General features: G+C 36.7%; 2 protein-coding genes and 1 long non-coding RNA gene across 4 annotated transcripts; 1 reads left to right on the top strand and 2 right to left on the bottom strand.

Annotated features, from left to right (window-relative positions):
• Nucleotides 1-1,150: 1,150 nt before the first annotated feature.
• LOC110905945 lies at nucleotides 1,151-2,564 on the top strand. The gene is made up of 3 exons (XR_002573537.2): nucleotides 1,151-1,284; nucleotides 1,833-1,889; nucleotides 2,334-2,564. It is a non-coding gene; the product is annotated as an uncharacterized LOC110905945 (long non-coding RNA).
• A 2,672-nt stretch (nucleotides 2,565-5,236) lies between these two features.
• On the bottom strand, nucleotides 5,237-6,099 carry LOC118485917. Its single transcript, XM_035982441.1, has 5 exons — nucleotides 6,053-6,099; nucleotides 5,775-5,902; nucleotides 5,593-5,677; nucleotides 5,394-5,491; nucleotides 5,237-5,268 (listed from the first exon to the last, which is right to left on the bottom strand). Exons 1-5 carry the CDS (start codon nucleotides 6,097-6,099, stop codon nucleotides 5,237-5,239), a joined length of 390 nt encoding a protein of 129 aa, XP_035838334.1.
• Nucleotides 6,100-15,318: 9,219 nt separating this feature from the next.
• On the bottom strand, nucleotides 15,319-19,217 carry LOC110922451. 2 transcript variants are annotated; one of them, XM_022166754.2, is made up of 3 exons: nucleotides 18,806-19,217; nucleotides 18,345-18,710; nucleotides 15,319-15,840 (listed from the first exon to the last, which is right to left on the bottom strand). In XM_022166754.2, exons 1-3 carry the CDS (start codon nucleotides 19,197-19,199, stop codon nucleotides 15,482-15,484), a joined length of 1,119 nt encoding a protein of 372 aa, XP_022022446.1. In that variant the 5' UTR covers nucleotides 19,200-19,217; the 3' UTR covers nucleotides 15,319-15,481. The 2 variants fall into 2 exon arrangements, with proteins under 2 accessions (XP_022022446.1, XP_022022452.1); XM_022166760.2 differs by having other exon boundaries at nucleotides 15,324-15,840; nucleotides 18,345-18,707.
• Between the last annotated feature and the right edge of the window lie 865 nt (nucleotides 19,218-20,082).

Here is a 20,082-nt window from a genome sequence, read left to right as displayed (position 1 = left end):
ACCGATGGTCAGTCAGAACGAACTATTCAAACATTAGTTGATATGTTAAGGGCGTATGTTATGGATTTCGGAGGAAGCTGGGATGATCATCTACCTTTGGTAGAGTTCTCATATAATAACAGCTATCATAACAGCATAAGAATGCCCCCCTACGAAATGCTTTATGGAAGGAAATGTAGAACCCCAGTTTGTTGGGGGGAAGTGGGTCAACGAGAAATCGCGTCAAAAGAAGTAGTGGCCAAGACGAATGAAAAAATAGATATGGTTAGATCAAGAATAAAAGCAGCGCAAGATAGACGAAAGTCTTATGCGGATCGACGAAGTCGGCTAATTGAATTTCTAGTGGGAGATCATGTATTACTAAAGGTCTCTCCATGGAAAGGAATAATCCGTTTCCATAAACGCGGGAAGTTAGGTCCTCGATACATCGGGCCATTCAAAATAATCGCCCGGGTCGGGGCGGTGGCATACCAGTTAGAATTACCACCCGCGCTGGATGGGATCCATAACACCTTTCATGTGTCGCAGTTGCGAAAGTGCCTTGCGGATGAAACGGCGTACGTGCCTATGGATGACATTGAAGTGGATAAGAAGTTGAATTATGTTGAAAGGCCCGTCGCAATTAAAGATTTTAAAGTGAAGCACCTCCGAAACAAATCTGTTCGACAAGTGTTGGTTCAATGGCAACACCGGAAGGGATCGGATATCACATTGGAAGCGGAGGATGACATGCAAAAGCACTACCCGGAATTATTTGGTACGTAGTCAGGTTTCGGGGACGAAACCTTTTATAAGGGGGGTGGACTTGTAACACCCCAGTTTTCGTATGTCGTAATATAATAAACTAATAGTGATAATTTAATGACAAAGAATGGTAAATATAGATTTTTTTACCATTATGAAAGTCAGACTTGTAATGCCCCCAATTTTCGTACATCATAAAATATAATATGTAGTGACGTTTTATTTATTTAAAATGGGAATGTATAGAATTATGTCATATTAAAGGATTAGTAAAGGATAGATAACAAGTTAGGATATGGGTTAATAAAGTGAAAAAGACCTAAAAGATGAGGGACTAGATGTGAATATATGAATTAAAATTAGATAAAAGAAAGGAAAAGACCAAAATTGGTCCTGGTGTGCGAACGTGAGAAGGCCAGGGGAAAGCTTTTCCTCTAAAAAAACCCTAACATCTTAATTCTATCAAATTGAAAGTGAAATCAGTGAAGAATCGAATGCATGAGCTAAGAATCCTGATTGTCTAAGTATTCTTGATCTCAAGTAAGTGAAATTTCCTGATTTGATGATGTTTGGTTATGTGGGTATAGTGTAATTCGTGAATGTAATACAAAATCTAGTATAATTTATGGTTGCTATGAATGTTTAAACATTAATAGATGCCATATTTCGAATATGAGCATGATTAGGGCAAAAACCCACATGCATGTCAAGTGAGGGTTAGAAATTTGAAGTTCTACATGTTAATTTGATTGTTGATTGATGAAATTGTTATGAAAAAATTGATTAAGAATTAGGTGTTCATGTTTAGGATGGTGACTTTCCAAGTTAGTGATGTTTATGTCAATCTATGAGTGAACTATGGAAAATGTGTTTAAGATGCTTGTACATTGTGCTAAGTTAGTGATACGCACACAATGTGTTCGATGAAATGCCTAAGTGAGTTTAGTTATGATTTTTACATGGATACTTGTTAAATTGATGAAAGTTCTTTATGATAATGACGTATGTGATTAGTAGTCGCCATATGTACTATAAGAATTGTGAAAGTAATGTTTGAGAAAGCTAAAGTATGAGATTATGTCATATAGGCACGAAAAAGGAAGAAGGCGCAAGTCACTCGAAGGCACAATCATCTCAGGATCGCGGTAAGTTCATATGAACTTTATGTACTCTATTTGTAGATTTATGAATGATACCATTTAGAACTATGATTTTAGTATAATTTCCCTTTATGAATCATGATTGAATAAATGCAAAGAGTTTGTATGGAGAAATGTCCGAAAGATCAAGTTGTGGTAAAATTTAAAAGATCCGTCTATTAGGTTGGAATGTTAAGTAGAATGATAGTTGGAATGTTTAGGAATTAGATTTGCCATACGGGTCAAATGGGGTAAGTATATTGAAGAATATGATATGTGGCGATTCATCACAAATGAATTGGAAAGTGGAATGATAAATGTTTCCGAATGAAAGTAATGATGTTAGTAAGGTAATATGTTACGTTAACGGGTTGAAAAAGAATATGGAATTAAAGGATTTTAATTGTTATGTGTTATGAACTAACAAGTGTTTGTTGTTATGAATGTTAGGTAAATCTCATGCTTGATTGCGGCGCACTCGGACCGAACACACAAGTGTCGACCTTTTACACGCTTCCGGTTCATGTTGTTGATTATGAATGGGTCAAAGACTTCGTTTTGTCATATGATATCAAATTGTGTCTAGTATGTTAGTAAGTAGCTAGAATTTCTAAATCTTTTGGTATATTTTGTACAAAATTGTTCATGGTGAACCTTATGGTCACAACTTTGTGGTTTTGAAAAGTGTCATAGAACACATTTAAAATGATGTTGTTAAAAGCAGGGAAAAGGTTAAATTTTCGAACGGGTCATGTCAAATTTTTTTTTTAGAATTCGTATAAAGTTATGTTATGTCAAAAAGGGAAAACGGGCGCCACACCCATGTTTTCAAAACATGTGTTTATTTTCTTTTAAAATCATCATCAACATCAACAACACAATCAAGTCTTACCATAAGCCTAGATCATGTAAATCACACTACATCATGAACTTGAAGTTTTGTAAAAACTTGTAGTAACTTACCATGTTATTTAGTAGGCTTAGTTACCCTTAAAAACATGGTTATTTGTTTGTAAATCACTTTCTTGAAAAATTTAGCCATTTACAACTTGTAAGATGGTTTTTCTAAAAATATTTCTTTTGTATTTTTCTTGTTTCATAAGTGTTTATACACTTGTCTTTCTAATAAAAATAGTGTAGGTTTAAGTAAAAACCAAGATCTTCTAAAAATCATACTTTAAACTTGGTTCTTTTAGAAAAACCACTCATGAATCTTAGATTCACAAGATTACTAGCTTGTTTTGTTTAATATTTTTCCTAGAAATCATTCATTCTTCAAGTTCATGTCTTAACAAGAAGATGATTATTTTAGGATGTTACATAATCATCCCCTTACTTGCTAGATTAAGTGTTTAAACATCACCTAGCAAGCTTCATGTGATGATTAATCATCATCATCTCAAATAAACAACCACAACAAACATCACATATAAGCAAAACATCACTATTTCATCGAGATTCATCATGTATATAAGCTTTATGTTCAAGTTTCATGTTCATTTTCTTTAATGTTCTTAAGATTTTCAACATAACAAGTCTTTTAACCACTAAAAATAGGAGTAATCAAGAGTGTTCAAGATGCTTACTACTAGCTTGAAGCTAGGGAAGAACAATGAAGAAGATTGAGTGGATAAAAGCAAACGGTTGAGGTTCTTCAAGATCCGAGTGTCCCAAGCTTCGTTAACCACCTTCTAACATCTCTAAATGAGCTTGGAATGGATGAATGGAAGTCGAAAATTGTGGTGTGAAGGGAGGGGTGTTCGGCCAAGCTTGTAGGAGAAGAGAGGAGGCTGTGTTGGTGTTGAGTGGTGAAATAGGAGATGGTGTATGTTGATGTCTTTAAATAATGCTTATAAAATCTTACCATATCGAAACATATCTAAGAAAGATCATATGAGATCTAAAGAGATCAAGCAAAATCTAAATGTATCTTGGAAATATTTGATAAATATTTGGTGGGGCCACTATATGGGCCGATTACTTGCACATTAGGGTGTGTTAGGGTGTCCAGTGATCATAACTAGCTAAGAAAAATATAACAATGCTTCTAGCAATATTTTGGTGTTCCGGGTAATGTCCGGTTGTTCGGTTAAGTACCGGTTCGTTAAAGTGCTAAATTGCACCTTTTAGTATCTTTTATGTACCCTTTTGTAACTCTTTCAATTCCCGACACCTAGGGAAGTATTCTGGATGATAATTCATGATTTTTGCATAATATTTATGCGTTAAATGCTGATATATAGCTGAATTTAATAAAATTCTGCACTTAAAGTGCGTTTCGGGTGCTTTTTAGTGCGTATTTTAGCTTCCGGAAGGTCTATATGTTAACCCTTGTATGTACTCTTGGGTTTTAATGTATTCTTGTCATTGGACCTACACCTAGGCTCCAATTTTATTGTCTAACTGTTTTCTGCAGAATTGTTGACACAATGTGTCTTACCGGTGAGTTTACTAGTATTTCTGACGCAACGCTATCATTAATGCATAAGGCAAATTTCTTGTAGTATTAAAACGTGCATGAATTCACTTGTATAGAAATCATAAATTTATTTGTCTTAAACTAGATCATACACAGTCATTAAAGCATAGATTACTGTTTATTTAGTGTACGGAATGTACGGAAAAGTGACGGTTGTCACAAGCTACCTCTTGAGTAACCTAAAGGATCATAATATATGATATCATATAAAAAAGTACACAATCCAGTGTTTAAAACTCAAAAGAAAAATAAATAGATTGAAAGAGTAATTTTATATGCTATCTCATCAGTATTTTCATCACCATTACCATCTCCACCAACCAACTCAGCAATTATTACTGGACCCTCAGTTGTTTTTTGCACAGTATTAACACGATAGTCATTTTTAAGATTGAACTCTGAAACATCAATCTTAAAAGCAGCCTTCTTATCAACCAATCGAAATATCTCATGAGGGAATCCAGTATCATTGGCCTTAACCTGCCTCTCTCTTATGTCACTCGCCGCTAATCCAAGAAGCTTCTGAACATCTTTATCAAACATAACAAAAGAAACACTACCACTCTCATCCTGCACCCGCACTTGCACCTTGAACCTGAAATATACACAACTAACTAAGTAAACTGCAAAATTATATTCAAATATGAGTCTTAGAATGTTACTTATATAAATATAACTCTAAATCATTGCTTACTTTGTGGTGATCGATGTACATTCAGTATGACATCTGATAGAAACCAAAGAAGTCACAGGCAATCGAAGAATATCATCTGAAACATTCTCAACATTCTGCAAGTATTCACTTTTACCCATCACCTTCTTGAAACACTTACGACTGGCAACATAAAACCAACCATACTCTTCTTGCACAATCTTAATTGTCACAACCGCAACATAAGACATTTCCTGTAAAAACACAACACACTTCTTGTAAAAACACGCAGGTGACAAACCAAACAAATAACCAAACTATATACAAAGAAGTGAAACCTCTTCTATCTCGCTAATCTCATCAACATGTTTCTTCACACCTTCAGTTACAAATTCTTTATGTAATGGAAAAATACTCTGAGACGATAGTATCGTCTGAGAAGTAGAACTACTCCCTTGTCCAAACTTCAATATATGCCTTTTGAATACCCCAAATGATTAGAATTAGTATACAAATGACATGAAACCAAGTATTTGACTTTTCCATCTATATATAAAAGAAATTATATTAAGAATTACCTCCTCCTTAGCTCATCAACTTCATCAATTTCTTGATTCAGAAAAATTCGTGTTGCAAACTTGTCACTTTGAACAGTATATTCACCTTCATTCAAAAGTATATAGATATTTAATGTATACCTGTCTTTATATTGCCATAAATAAACAGTATAGTTATGATTTGCAGAAAGTAACAAAAATACCTTTCCATTCCTTACACTTTCCATGCTGTATAACAACCATCACATGCTCATGAGGTGGGATTTTAGAAATAACGTCCTTAATCTGCAGAGCATAACCATTCCACACAGTACACCGTAAAACCTTACCACTACATGAAAAGAATATTCATATCAAAACAACATTGAATGAATAAAAACAGAAAATAAATCAGGAAAACTATAACATTTACTAAAGTAGCAAATGGTTTCAATTTCAGTACTATATTTACTAAGAATAAACTATAGACCACATTTATTACCATGATTCAGCATTACATACAAACAATACAAACAATATAAACCTCATTTATTACCATTACATGATCCCACATTAAATACAAACATTATTCATCTTATTTATTAACATCATTAAATACATTTTATGATCACTACATGACTGAACATATAAACAACAACTTACTCCAAATCTTTAATATCGAAATTCATCTTCTTAGTCTCCTTTGGAGGTCGATCAAAGATTTCAAGATCTCCACAAGAAATCACAGATCCAGCAACATCTACATGATCACATTATACAAGAATATAAGTAAAACTCTCTAATATTATACAAGCAAGACATGATTACAAAAATATACATTACCAACACTCAAAGCGTTTAACGCCTCTCCTTGAAGAATATCTTCATAAGCTCTGAAATTGAAACCATACTCAACACCTTGCCAATCTCTCACACGAGTAACAGTTGTGCATCTATAAAAGTTGATTTTATAAGGCTGCACTACTACTTTATATAAATCTTTATTCTCACCAACACCAAACTTCGAAAGAATCACAACAGCATCTTCTTGTAGTTGTCCATCAAAAACAGGTATCAGATGACTCTTAATACCTCCTTGAATCTTAGCACCATGAGGAACATTTAAAGAAATTATGTTCTTAGCATACAACACTACATTTTCTAAAATAAAACGGAAAAACAGAGATATAAATTACCTTCTCATCAATGAAGATGATCTCCATTTTGTAACCCTGATTCCATTTTTTTATAATTCTCGCCTTCATGTTCCACATATCCTTAGCAGGATTCAAATCGTTAACAAAACTAAGATTATTACTGTCAACTGATATTGACATGCTTCTAATTCGGAAATCGAGTTGTGATTAAATTTCAAATTTCAAAATCAGAGAAGATGAAAGCTTGATGAAACATGAAGAGGGAAATGAGAAGAAAAGCCTTATGATGTGTGTCGGTGTGTATATAATTTTGATATATATTTAAGCCCCTTTTTACACTTTTAGCCAAGTTTTAAATTTATAAAACACGATATTTACTAACACTAAACACACATATGGGCAAGTGCACCCATCGTGGACGTAGTATAGTGTTGGTAAGATACCGAGGTCGTCCAAGGACACAAGAGCTTTTAATACCGGTTTATCCTCAACGTCTAACCAAATCAAAAAGTGAGAAAAATGTTTTAAACTAAGAAAAATAAAAACTAACTAAATGCTGAAAAATAAAATAAAATAAAAACAGATAGACAAGATGAATCACTTGGATCCGACACGTGTATTAGTATAACCTTTGATTATTTTCGCACTTTTGCACTTGTTTAAGAGATTATCTTAGTTATTGTAGTAGGCCCCTCTTTTGAAGGCGACGTTACCCTCAACCCAGTAGTTTGAGTCAGCAAGGATACAATCCTAAAGGGTCGGATTATTGAAAGCTAATGAATTAAGTTATTAATGCAAATTGTGGTAGGCCCCGCTTTTGGCGGTGACGTTACCCTCGGCTAAGTAGTCTGAGTCAGCAGGGATACAGTCCTAAATAGCCGGGTTATAGTATTAATAGTAGTTAACTTATGAGGGGGTCAAAGAGTTTGGATCCCCGCCATCCAATACCTATGGGCATTGAAGGAGATCCTACTAAATTTGACCCAGGTCCCAAGCAGGACCTCTAAACGCTGAACAAGGGCAAGACCCTTACCAAACCGTTCCCTTAACCCCCGACCAGGTAGCCAACATACCTCCATATAGACCGTGGAGATATGAATGGTGAAAATCTTTTATTTTATATAGACAGTAAAATAACACCAAGACACCACGGACAAACGATAAGGAAAGATCACCTTCAACATAAGTAACTAGTTATTAAAGTCATTAATACAAAACCAAATAAAAAGTGCAAAAGATTAAAAATAAAAAGTATTATACTAAACACTTGTCTTCACCAAGTGATGTAAGAGACTTAGGCAAACATGGCCTTGATTGTCAAGAACTCTTACGATCAATCTTGGATCCCGAGACGACTCACACACTCTACGATGGACAATGGATGATGGTGGTGGATGATGGTATTATGGTGGTGGTGGGTGGTGGATGAAGTGTGAGAGAGGTAGTGTGCCAAGGGATGAAAGAGAATGAAACCAAGCTCCTCTATTTATAGGCTGAACAGAAGGCTGGGCACGGCCCCGTGTCCGCTGGACACGCCCCCGTGCCCGTCTGACATTCTCTCTCTTCATTAATTGTAATTCGCAATTACAATTAATGCGCCTGCTGTACTTTCACCACGCCCCCGTGCCCGCTGGACACGGCCCCGTGGTGGGCAATGGAAGCTTCTACTGGTTTGTCTTTTCTGCTGCTTCCTGGGCACGCCCCCGTGTTCGCTGGACACGGGGCGTGTTCAGACTCTGTTTTCTCTTCTTTGCCTTGGGAGGTGCCGTTGAGGGTCCGAGCAGTCTACTTTTGTTCCTTTTCTTGTATTTATGGTAGAATTAGTTGTCTTTTTTGCTTCTTTTGTGATTTTGAGCTCATTTCATCCTGAAAATTCAAAAGGAAGACAAAAACACTCTTTTTCCAACATTAGTACTTAAAAAGGGTTAGTTTTATGCCTTAATTGATGTGATTTATATGTTGCATTTTACACACATCAAATACCCCCACACTTGAACTTTTGCTTGTCCTCAAGCAAAACTCTTTAAATGTGGCTTACACTCCCAAATGGAATAGGTATAAGAGAAGTTCTTTAGCTTGTCCTAGAGTGTCGGGAATCCAAGGTCTTTGTAAGTTTTATTTTTATTTATTTACAATCCTATTCGTTATGATTTATTTTGAACGTTTCATAAGATAAATTACTTATTTGGGCATAGCATGCCTTATTAAAATTCCATTTATATACAAGTTCACATACCTCACGGGGGATCACTCAACACTCGGCCGAAGGTGTATATTTTTAGTGAATCACTCGAGAGCGGCATGGAACTTACGCCTTCCATAGGCTTGCCAAGCAATCAATCCTCCTCCTTTTTAACTTTTTACCTTTGTAAATATCAAGAGGACTTTTGGGTGAAGGGTTAGGCTTGGGTTAAAGGTGGGTGGTTGGGTTAGTGGTTAGTAAAAAGGGTGAAAAATCGTAAAAAGCGTCGGTTTTTGTGAAATACCTCGTTTTTAGTGACTTTTTATTTTGAAGTATTTCTCCAAACAAGCTTTTATATAGCTTTTGTTTGTTTTTGACTTTATCAAAAAAAAATTTTTTTTTCCATCACATAAAAAGGCGAGTTTTATGAAAAACCGAGCTTGTTACTAAAATAAAGGGTGAAAAATAAAAAAGGTTTTTGTTTGGTGAAAAGGGTTTTGGGGTAATGAAATGAAAGGTTTAGGCTCAAAGGGGCTATCTAGGGGGATTTTGGGTAGGTGATAAAAAAAATGAAAAATAATGGTGTTGAAAGAAAAATGGTTAGTCCTAATGCCTCCATCATTTACTTACTTGGGTTTAAGTTGGTAAGGACCGGGAATGTATTGTCGTGGCAAGTTCTAGATTTGTAAGAACCAGGCGGCTATTCACACAAGAAACGAAAAATGAGCATTTAATCTAAATATGTATATTTTTGTGCTCAATAAAGGCTCAAAACTCACTTTTGTGGGAATGGGTTTTTAATGTGATCAAGTATATATAATCGAATTTTTAACTAGACTTGTTATGCCGTTTCATAATTTTCTTATGTTGGTTCTTTGTTATCACGACGCTATCGGTTGTAAACTTGTAAAAATATAACCTTTTTAGAACTTGTTATTCCCAACTTAAACTAAGACAAGTAAATGAAAAAAAAAATGAAAAAGTTTTTGAAAAAATTTGGGGTGTTTAGCGGTTCCAATAGAGTTTTGTGTAAGGCTTGTGTTTAGGATTTGCAAAATTCAAGGTTTTAGCATCCCCCCACACTTAAATTACACATTGTCCTCAATGGGTCCAAAAATAAGGTTTTTTGGTTGATTAGAATGTGTAAAAGTGGTTTAAAAAGCAAAGATTTTTGTTACTGGCATCCTGGACACGGCCCCGTGGTGACCGGGCACGGCCCCGTGGTCAAGTGCCAGTAACAAAAATTAGAGAATTGAAACAGAAGCCTGGACACGGGGGCGTGTCCGCTGAACACGGCCCGTGTCCAGTTACCTGAACTGGGTGTTTTCCTGCAGGTGGCTCAGCACGGGGTCGTGTTGGTTGGGCACGGCCCGTGTTGAGCCTTCTGTGATGGAGATTTTTGTCGGGTTGCTCTGTTCTTCGTGCATGGTTCCATTTTTCTCGTTCCCTTTTTCATCCATTACCACCATGAGTGTGTTTTATTTGTTAAAACAACCATCAATCTTAAAAACCATCATAGCATTGCGAACATAGAGAGACATTACATAATGTTAGCTAAATAACTAAGGGATACATGAGGTTATCATAAGGGTTCTACTTATTTAGGAAAATTTCGGGAATAGCTTCCCGATGTAGTAACACTCTCTAGCCGATGGCTCCTCGGTTGTCATTCAAAGCCATTCTTCTATCTCCCTTGGGAGGTAGAAGGTAGCTTCATTCTCTTCGGTGTCTCGAGGAGGAACGCTCACCGGGACTCCTTGCACCACCCTTGGTTGAGGTACTTGGTGCATGGCGTGCCATTCGGCTGGAATGATGACCTCGGGTACTACATTCCACGCCCTTTGGGTTATCACCGGAACCAAAGGCGGGGAAGCGAGAAGGTTTAACCTTTGGTGCAGGAGGTTTACTTCTCGCAGGCAGCCCTCCAAACCCACCGTCAGATGATTAATACGGTCCACCAATGCTTCTTCCACTCCCGTCATCTCGTCTATGGCTTCCCTCAAAGCGTAAACGTAGTTTACTAGGGAATCCTCCGCCGTGGACGACCTCCTTCCATTTCGGTTATTTCTCGAAGATGTTCCGCTGTTTCTGCTGGCCATTTTCTGCGAAAGAAGCCGAAGATAACTAAACTTTTGCAGAACAGTACCTCGAACACGGCCCCGTGCTCAGTGAGCACGGCTCCGTGTTCAGCTGTCTGCAGGATTTTTGTCTAACGATTCTAGGTTTTTAAATTATTTCGATGCACTTTTACCGTGTTCTAAGCTCAGATAATTTAAAACAAAGTTATAGAACTAACTTTAGACAAGAATCTGCAGCCAAAAATTCTACAAACCTTACATAGAAGATTGGAATCATGGGTTTCCAAGCTTCCATGGAGGGGATGTTTGAAAAATTTTTGGAAGAAGGGGAAATGAACAAAAGTGGAAAAGACAAGATGGTCCTTAGGAACCTTCTTTTAGCACTTACCTAGGATGGTATATGTGAAGATCCCAGGAATCTCTGCTTGGTGAAGTGGTCAAAAATGAGCAGGATTCAGGCTGCATTTAAAGAAAACGACAGCACACTGGACACGGCCCCGTGTTCGCTGGACACAGCCCCGTGTGCAGAGAAAATCCTGACACATTTTGTCCGTATTCTGACAGAATCAGCAGAGAATCTTCTGAGTGAACACGGGGGCGTGTTGACCGGGCACGGCCCCGTGTCGGCAGGCTGTTTCATGGAGTTTTGTTGCTACTAAGGAGTTTATTTATATCGGGTGGTTCTTGATTTGTTGGAACAACCCCAAAGCGCCTAAGATACCTTAATTGTCCTATACTAAGGCGAGAACGCAAGAGGTTATCGGTGAGGGTAATTCCTATTTTCATTCTAGGTGGACAAGTCCAACCCTTTCCCGGGCTCTCGTTAAAGAATGTGTATGCCGAATCGCTCAGGTCTATGTATGCACCGAACGAAGTCGATGGGGAGTCCTTCACGGCACAATCGACACAGGGACGACTATCGTCCACGTCTTTTCTAGGTATGAAGGTATTTTCGGGAGCAACGAGGTTGTCGGAATGCGGTTCCAACATTTCCTCATGGTCATCATCTTGGGATGGATCTATAAAATCCTTCCTAAGTTCTTTTGACCAATTGAGAATTAGTTCTTCTAGTTGAAATAACTCGTCAAGGAGCATTTCTCCTAGAATATCTGGCTGGGCGCATTCGAGGGAGAGATAGTGCTTATTTTTACTTTCGCCCCTCTTAAGGTTACAAGGAATCGGTGGGTCTATATAGTGGGGCCTATAATTGAGAAAATAACATTTTAATTCCTCATGTTCGCCTCCACATAATCGACACCACACACCATAAGAGTGCCGAAAGTAAAAAGAATTACTATCACTCATGTTTGTGTCAGAAATTACCAACCGCCGGGATCTAACGGTTCTGTTTTCAGTAACTGAATCTTGGGCACGGGGGCGTGTTGAGTGGACACGGCCCCGTGTTCAGCCTACTGTCTGACTTAAAACAGGATTGCCAGTTCCAATGATTGAGCACGGGGCGTGTTCAGCAGGCACGGCCCCGTGTTGAGCTCTGCAGAAGCTGAAATTCTAAGAAATAATCCTAAAAATTTAAAGAAAAATAAAAATATGATTAGGCCGTTGATTCCTAACTTTCTTAAAATCCTTGTGTCCCCGGCAACGGAGCCAAAAACTTGATGTGTGTCGGTGTGTATATAATTTTGATATATATTTAAGCCCCTTTTTACACTTTTAGCCAAGTTTTAAATTTATAAAACACGATATTTACTAACACTAAACACACATATGGGCAAGTGCACCCATCGTGGACGTAGTATAGTGTTGGTAAGATACCGAGGTCGTCCAAGGACACAAGAGCTTTTAATACCGGTTTATCCTCAACGTCTAACCAAATCAAAAAGTGAGAAAAATGTTTTAAACTAAGAAAAATAAAAACTAACTAAATGCTGAAAAATAAAATAAAATAAAAACAGATAGACAAGATGAATCACTTGGATCCGACACGTGTATTAGTATAACCTTTTATTATTTTCGCACTTTTGCACTTGTTTACGAGATTATCTTAGTTATTGTAGTAGGCCCCTCTTTTGAAGGCGACGTTACCCTCAACCCAGTAGTTTGAGTCAGCAAAGATACAATCCTAAAGGGTCGGATTATTGAAAGATAATGAATTAAGTTATTAATGCAAATTGTGGTAGGCCCCGCTTTTGGCGGTGACGTTACCCTCGGCTAAGTAGTCTGAGTCAGCAGGGATACAGTCCTAAATAGCCGGGTTATAGTATTAATAGTAGTTAACTTATGAGGGGGTCAAAGAGTTTGGATCCCCGCCATCCAATACCTATGGGCATTGAAGGAGATCCTACTAAATTTGACCCAGGTCCCAAGCAGGACCTCTAAACGTTGAACAAGGGCAAGACCCTTACCAAACCGTTCCCTTAACCCCCGACCAGGTAGCCAACATACCTCCATATAGACCGTGGAGATATGAATGGTGAAAATCTTTTATTTTATATAGACAGTAAAATAACGCCAAGACACCACGGACAAACGATAAGGAAAGATCACCTTCAACATAAGTAACTAGTTATTAAAGTCATTAATACAAAACCAAATAAAAAGTGCAAAAGATTAAAAATAAAAAGTATTATACTAAACACTTGTCTTCACCAAGTGATGTAAGAGACTTAGGCAAACATGGCCTTGATTGTCAAGAACTCTTACGATCAATCTTGGATCCCGAGACGACTCACACACTCTACGATGGACAATGGATGATGGTGGTGGATGATGGTATTATGGTGGTGGTGGGTGGTGGATGAAGTGTGAGAGAGGTGGTGTGCCAAGGGATGAAAGAGAATGAAACCAAGCTCCTCTATTTATAGGCTGAACAGAAGGCTGGGCACGGCCCCGTGTCCGCTGGACACGCCCCCGTGCCCGTCTGACATTCTCTCTCTTCATTAATTGTAATTCGCAATTACAATTAATGCGCCTGCTGTACTTTCACCACGCCCCCGTGCCCGCTGGACACGGCCCCGTTGTGGGCAATGGAAGCTTCTACTGGTTTGTCTTTTCTGCTGCTTCCTGGGCACGCCCCCGTGTTCGCTGGACACGGGGCGTGTTCAGACTCTGTTTTCTCTTCTTTGCCTTGGGAGGTGCCGTTGAGGGTCCGGGCAGTCTACTTTTGTTCCTTTTCTTGTATTTATGGTAGAATTAGTTGTCTTTTTGCTTCTTTTGTGATTTTGAGCTCATTTCATCCTGAAAATACAAAAGGAAGACAAAAACACTCTTTTTCCAACATTAGTACTTAAAAAGGGTTAGTTTTATGCCTTAATTGATGTGATTTATATGTTGCATTTTACACACATCACCTTATATAAGAAGGATGATTGACAGGAGTTTGAATCTGAGTGACATGCATTAATTGCTAATTACTTATTCCCATGCATATTTAAATTTGAATTTCCCGGTAATTAGCGTTAAACATCTGCTGATCTAAAAGTATTACGGAAGATAACAACATCTGCTGCTGCTAACTATACATTTGCCAAAGGAACCAACTGCTACTTTCTCGTAGATGGACAGTGGTTGCCCTTTAGAATGTGGGCCAGACCTTTAAAATTTGAAAATACACAAGGCAGTGGTTTCATGTAGGCCAACTTTGAATTTTAAAGTCTTTTATATATTTGGCTTTATGATGTAATAATGAGATAAGAAAAACCTTGTTGGACATGCTCTCACGCTGACACATCAGCTTTTCTTATGTCACTTGGATTTCTCCTTTTATAGAAAGTATAGAAAGATTTGAATTTTAATTTCGTAATCTTTTTTATTTAGTTTCCTAATATTATGATTCTGAATTATTTAGTTTCCTCACCTATATAAGGGGGTTTATTATTTGATCAGTTTTTGATTGATTTTTAATGATAAGAACTTTGTTCTTAAACCCTTTGTTTCGTTTTATCGTCGTTGATTAACGAAGTGATCTTGAGCTATTTGATTGCGTGAGGAACTGCATTTAGTTATCAAGATTATAACAATAGTATTCTTTATCCGTCTAATAATAAATAGAATTAAACGAGTCTTACATATAAGTCTACACCCTCACCTATTCACTTGTATCAAATCATAGTTAAATTCATATTGCACTAGTATTAATTCCAATTACATAAAATTGACGGTAACACTAAAATCTGTATGAAATTTTGTTACTAAGGATAAATTTTAGATATATTATTTTCCTTCTTTATTTAAATGAAATTTCATTCACATCCAAACAATAAACTATTAATTTGAATCGATCAACATGCACAAGATTTAAATGTTACGATAAGAACAATTGTCATTTTAAATGTTACGATAAGAACAATTGTGATTTGATGTCGCGATCGTAACACCTATGAATTTATTTATTTGTGTTAATTAGCTAACGGTACATGTACTATTACAAAGTTTGGTACAAATACACAAATCCAGAAATTAGAATGACTAATTATACAAACCCTAATAGATAAGTACAATAACTAAATTTTAACCTAGTTTAAACGGTTACTAATAGGTGATGCTTTTATTATCAGCTAGGTCGTTTTATACTTGTAACCCCACTTTTGAAAGATACGTGAAAGCATATCAAAGAAACAAGCAAGTGAACACATGCTTCGTGACAAAACATCAACAGTCCAATCTTTGTATGTCTTTTTTGGAAGATGAGTTTGATCTGACTGTAATAAACTCCGATAAATGGCTTCGGTCAGTGCAAAAGATGTGATCGAATCAGATTCATCGGCTAATATACCTTGCTCTGTTAGACATACTATATCATATGCACCTGTTGTTACTGGTATCCCCAAATAACTACAAATTTTTATTCGACAATTCAACCTTTCCGTGGGTTGTAACATATCGCCATGCGTTAGGATCAAAATTGGGTCGACATCTGAAATGTTGCATAAAAATAAAACCGGTAATTAGAAACCAGTATATTTGTAGCTAAATGGAACAAAGTTTACTAGTACATATGTGATATATTACCAAAACACATGCAAATAAGACCTACTCTCTACTTGTGTTGATGTTTTTCCCTTTTAACATTATCAAATATAAGATAAAGTTACTTTATTGCTTATATATCATAAGTAAATGTAAAAGTCTTTCACCAATAACAACCAGCCAACATAGCTTCCACACGCACTAAAACCTATCTTAAACTTACTCCCCTATCTTAAAGTTACTCCATTTTTATAATTACGCTAAAAAACACTACATTTTCTTTCATTTTTAATTAAATAATATTTTTTATACTTTTATCATTATCTTTTATCTCTACCTCACTCGCAATCACTTTCAAAAAATATTAAAAAATTATAGAGATGAACAATATCTCCTCTAAATTTACTGATGAACAGTAACTTTTTCTTCTTTATTTCTCTCCCCTCCATTCACAACAATTTACGACTCTCACAAAAACATAAAGGTTACGCTCACATAAAAATGGAGGTTCCATTGTTAATGCTCTTAGACAATGAGCCGGTTAAGGATGTTTTAATTATAATCATATCCATACGTGGTCCAAACCTGTAGGATACCTAGGTACTCTTTATTTGTCATATTCGCGAGTATTTTCATTGGCATCATGGATCCTAATTTATAAACGTAAGTGGTTAACGTTGCCTTTGGGATTAGGCTGGTGAGTGGTATAAATTGTCTAGGGGCTTTATCATGCTACATCAGTTTCACTTAGGCGTCACCTCATATGGAGGGCTTTAAAGCATCTTCCTTTAAAATCCTTGTAATAGTTTAAAGGCCCTTTTAAACAATATAAAAAAAAAGAAAAAGGAAATAAAAAAAGGGAAATGTGATTGGTGGAAAAGAAATGGGTCTAAAAATGTTTCATCGTTGCCATTTAGTCTACTGGGTTAACTTCTCCATTTTTTCTATTAACGAGAAAGGCAACTTCATCCTTTGATTAATAAATAGATGGTCAAGATTACTTTCTAGCCTTTCTACCCAAACAAACTTCCTATTATATCATGACCCTTATAAAATAAATAAATATTTATATAGGGTTGGGTTCAATGAGAAACACTAAAAAAGTGAAAAATCGGGAAACAATAAATTTAACATGTTTAATATATTATAAAAATTCAATTTAACATATTAAAAATTATTTTTTTTAATTTTTTTTGAAGCTTTTGTATATAAATACATATAGGAGCCTTTTTAATAATAAAAATTCTAAAACTAAAAAACGCTTAAAAACAGTTAAAAAGGTTAAAAAATTACAAAAATATTTTCTTATTGTAATAGTTTCTAAACATCTTTAATATGCAAAATCTCCGAATAAAATTTTGAAAAAAAATATTTTTAGTATTTTAAATTGAATTTTTATAATACATCTAACATGTTAAATGCATTGTGGATTCCTTACTTTTTTTAGCATTCCCATCTAGGGCTGTAAACGAGCCGAGGCGAGTCGAGCTAGACCCAGCTCGAGCTCGGCTCGAACTCGATTCGAGCTGGCTCGGCTCAAGCTCGAATTCTAAATCGAGCTGAGATTTGAGGCTCGAGCTCGACTCGATTAGAATTCGAGCTAGCTCGGCTCGGCTCGATCTAGCTCGAACTAACAAAAAACCGCAAAATTTACTATTTAAAAATGATTTTTTTCATAGACTAAGGGCCATAATTGCCATTTAATTTAACCATATGCTAAATATGCAAGTATATATAGTTAATTTACTTTGTATATTGTTTTTACCTTCTTTTATAGAGGAAATACTCCCTTAGTTTTGGTTTTCTAAGCGATGTGGGACAAAAAAATGAAGTATGTAAACCTTATCGAGCCAACTCACGAGCTCACGAGCCGAGCCAGACCAAGCTCGAGCCCGGCTCGTTTACAAACCGAGCCGAGCCGAGCTGGCTCGTTAACAACCGAGCCAACTTCGAGCCGAGCTTTCTTCGAGCTTTTTCCGAGCGAGTTTCGAGCGAGCTTTTTCCCATCCAACCTCACACTATTTATATATTTACTAACGAAATGAAAAGGGTAAATAGTTAAATGGATCTATTTAAATTTATAATACATTTATTTAACTCTTTTACGTGTGTCGGGTACAATAATTTTTTATATGGATATTTAAAATTATTATATTTACTCTACAAATATAATGTATTTGTGAGGTAAAAAATGTAAAATATATTATTTCTTTTGGATATCTGAAACGATAATATATATTTTGTACATATGTTATGTCTTTATGTGGTAAAAACGTACATTGCATATACCAAAAACGCAGCAGCATATAGTGACCTTACGAGAGAGGACATAGATTGGGGACACCACACAGCGACACCGCCGGAGGAGGCGTTGTGTGTTCCCACAGTCCATTTTTGTTTATCTCGCCCTAACAGGGCGAGATGAGTATAATAACAATTAACATTACTTACTTGATGTCTTTATGGAAGGACAATGAAAGAGCGATTTGAGAGCTACAACCGGCTTAAAATCACCACCACAGAAAAACGCCTTGTAGACGTCCATCAAATCCGCCACCACCATCACATAGTTCACCCTTCGCCTCACATACCCATCATAACACGCGTGTACACTCACATCAACATCCTCCTCACCAAAGCGACACGACTCATTGTGGCGGACACCATCCGTCATCCACCTTGTCACCTCCTTCAAACATTCGTCCATCCGGTTACAATCTAAACCCCTAGAATCGTACACGCAAAACCCATTTCGCGTAGACCTTAACACATTATGCTCTTCTAGAATCATCGTCGAATAATTCGACGCTTCATCTGCTATCAACATTTCAAACAAATATTAGAGCGTGTATGAGTAAGCCGGTAACCAAAAAACCCTAAAAAATATGTAAATGTGAACAATGTGAACATACTTGAAGTTTGAGTAAATGGAATGAATCCAGATCTGCCAACAACACTATACATAAGATTGATAAGTGAGCTTTTGCCAGAACCAGACAAACCAACCAACAAAACAGTTATTACTTGTGGAATATCCATATCTTCTTTCTTAATCCCACCAACTGGGACCCAAAAATCACCAGATTTGTATATCATAAGTTTGTGTTTAAGGTCATCAACTCCATGTTCACTTATCAAACACAACCTCTCCATTTCTCTAAACACCTTCATTATGGATGATGATGGTGTTGATGATGATGATGATGATGGTGGTTTGAGGGATACATCATGGGATGAGAACTCTGGGATTGATTTCCACCAACAAAAGGGAGATGGTGATGATGAAGAAGAGTGAAGGTTGGTCATGGATGTTGGTTGAGTTGAGTTCCTATGTTTTTGGACGTTGTAGTAGAATATGTTATATTATTATATTATATTATAGCCGCACGTTTGAAATGTTTATAAAAGTTGGATTAGATGTGTGCGGCTGTACGTGGTTGAAACTAGGGTTTCGTTTTTTTGTTTTGGGTTGGGAAAATCTGTACCGTTAATTTTTATATTTTCAAATGCCCTTGATCTAACGGTTGATGATTAGGACATGTGTAGCGGTCCTAACCCAGGGCGTGGGAACCACGCCATGTCAGCCAAAAGCAATAAGATCGCCCCTTCATGCGTGGTTAGAATCGCGCTTGCCCTATATATCCGCTGGTGCGGTGTACACGCCCTAAAGTGCTGCCATTGAGCTGCTGACTCGGATTGATGCACACTCCTGGGTGTGGACCACTATAGATGGTCTTAGATTTGGGCTAGGACTGAAAGTTCATGTAAGCAATATTTCAACCAAATTACATTTCGGGTATTTGAGTTTCGGGTTGGGTGGTGTATCTATATAAACCCAAATGAATTCATGGAAGGAAAAATGGCATGGAGAGAAAATGTGAACTCTAAACCCACAATATGGGTTTGAAGCTGATAGTAGGAGTGTTTACGGTTTGGTTGGATCGTTTTGATGAAAACTTTGGGCAGAACCTATAACTATGGTTTTTAGAAAGTACAAACCGGACTAGCCTAGTTGGTTGGTTTGGCTGAACTATTTAGTTTTCACAGTTTAGCTTTGCTTATAAACAAAAAGATTTTTTCGAGTTGAGAGAACTCATAGGAACTCGACTTCCAAATTTTTTTTCACTAAAATTATTTTTGAAAAATTACATTTCCAGTAAACAAAATCAAGGCTTTTTTACGGTAGGGC

This window comes from Helianthus annuus, chromosome 2 (genome assembly GCF_002127325.2).
Source record: "Helianthus annuus cultivar XRQ/B chromosome 2, HanXRQr2.0-SUNRISE, whole genome shotgun sequence".
Taxonomy (NCBI): Eukaryota; Viridiplantae; Streptophyta; class Magnoliopsida; order Asterales; family Asteraceae; genus Helianthus; species Helianthus annuus.
The sequence above is the reverse complement of the archived record's forward strand: the minus strand, read 5'-3'. Positions and strand labels throughout refer to the sequence as shown.

Bases quoted from the DNA above. Each gene is read 5' to 3' on its own strand.
- LOC118485917 (XM_035982441.1), bottom strand. From the start codon at position 6,099: ATGAGGTTTATATTGTTTGTATTGTTTGTATGTAATGCTGAATCATG. The intron at 5,903-6,052 runs GTAATAAATGTG...CTTTTCATGTAG, and splicing joins GTATGTAATGCTGAATCATG to TGGTAAGGTTTTACGGTGTA. The intron at 5,678-5,774 runs GTATTTTTGTTA...TTTTGAATGAAG, and splicing joins AAAGTGTAAGGAATGGAAAG to GTGAATATACTGTTCAAAGT.
- LOC110922451 (XM_022166754.2), bottom strand. From the start codon at position 19,199: ATGACCAACCTTCACTCTTCTTCATCATCACCATCTCCCTTTTGTTGG. The intron at 18,711-18,805 runs GTATGTTCACAT...AAATGTTGATAG, and splicing joins TCCATTTACTCAAACTTCAA to CAGATGAAGCGTCGAATTAT. The intron at 15,841-18,344 runs GTAAGTAATGTT...GCAACATTTCAG, and splicing joins TCCTTCCATAAAGACATCAA to ATGTCGACCCAATTTTGATC.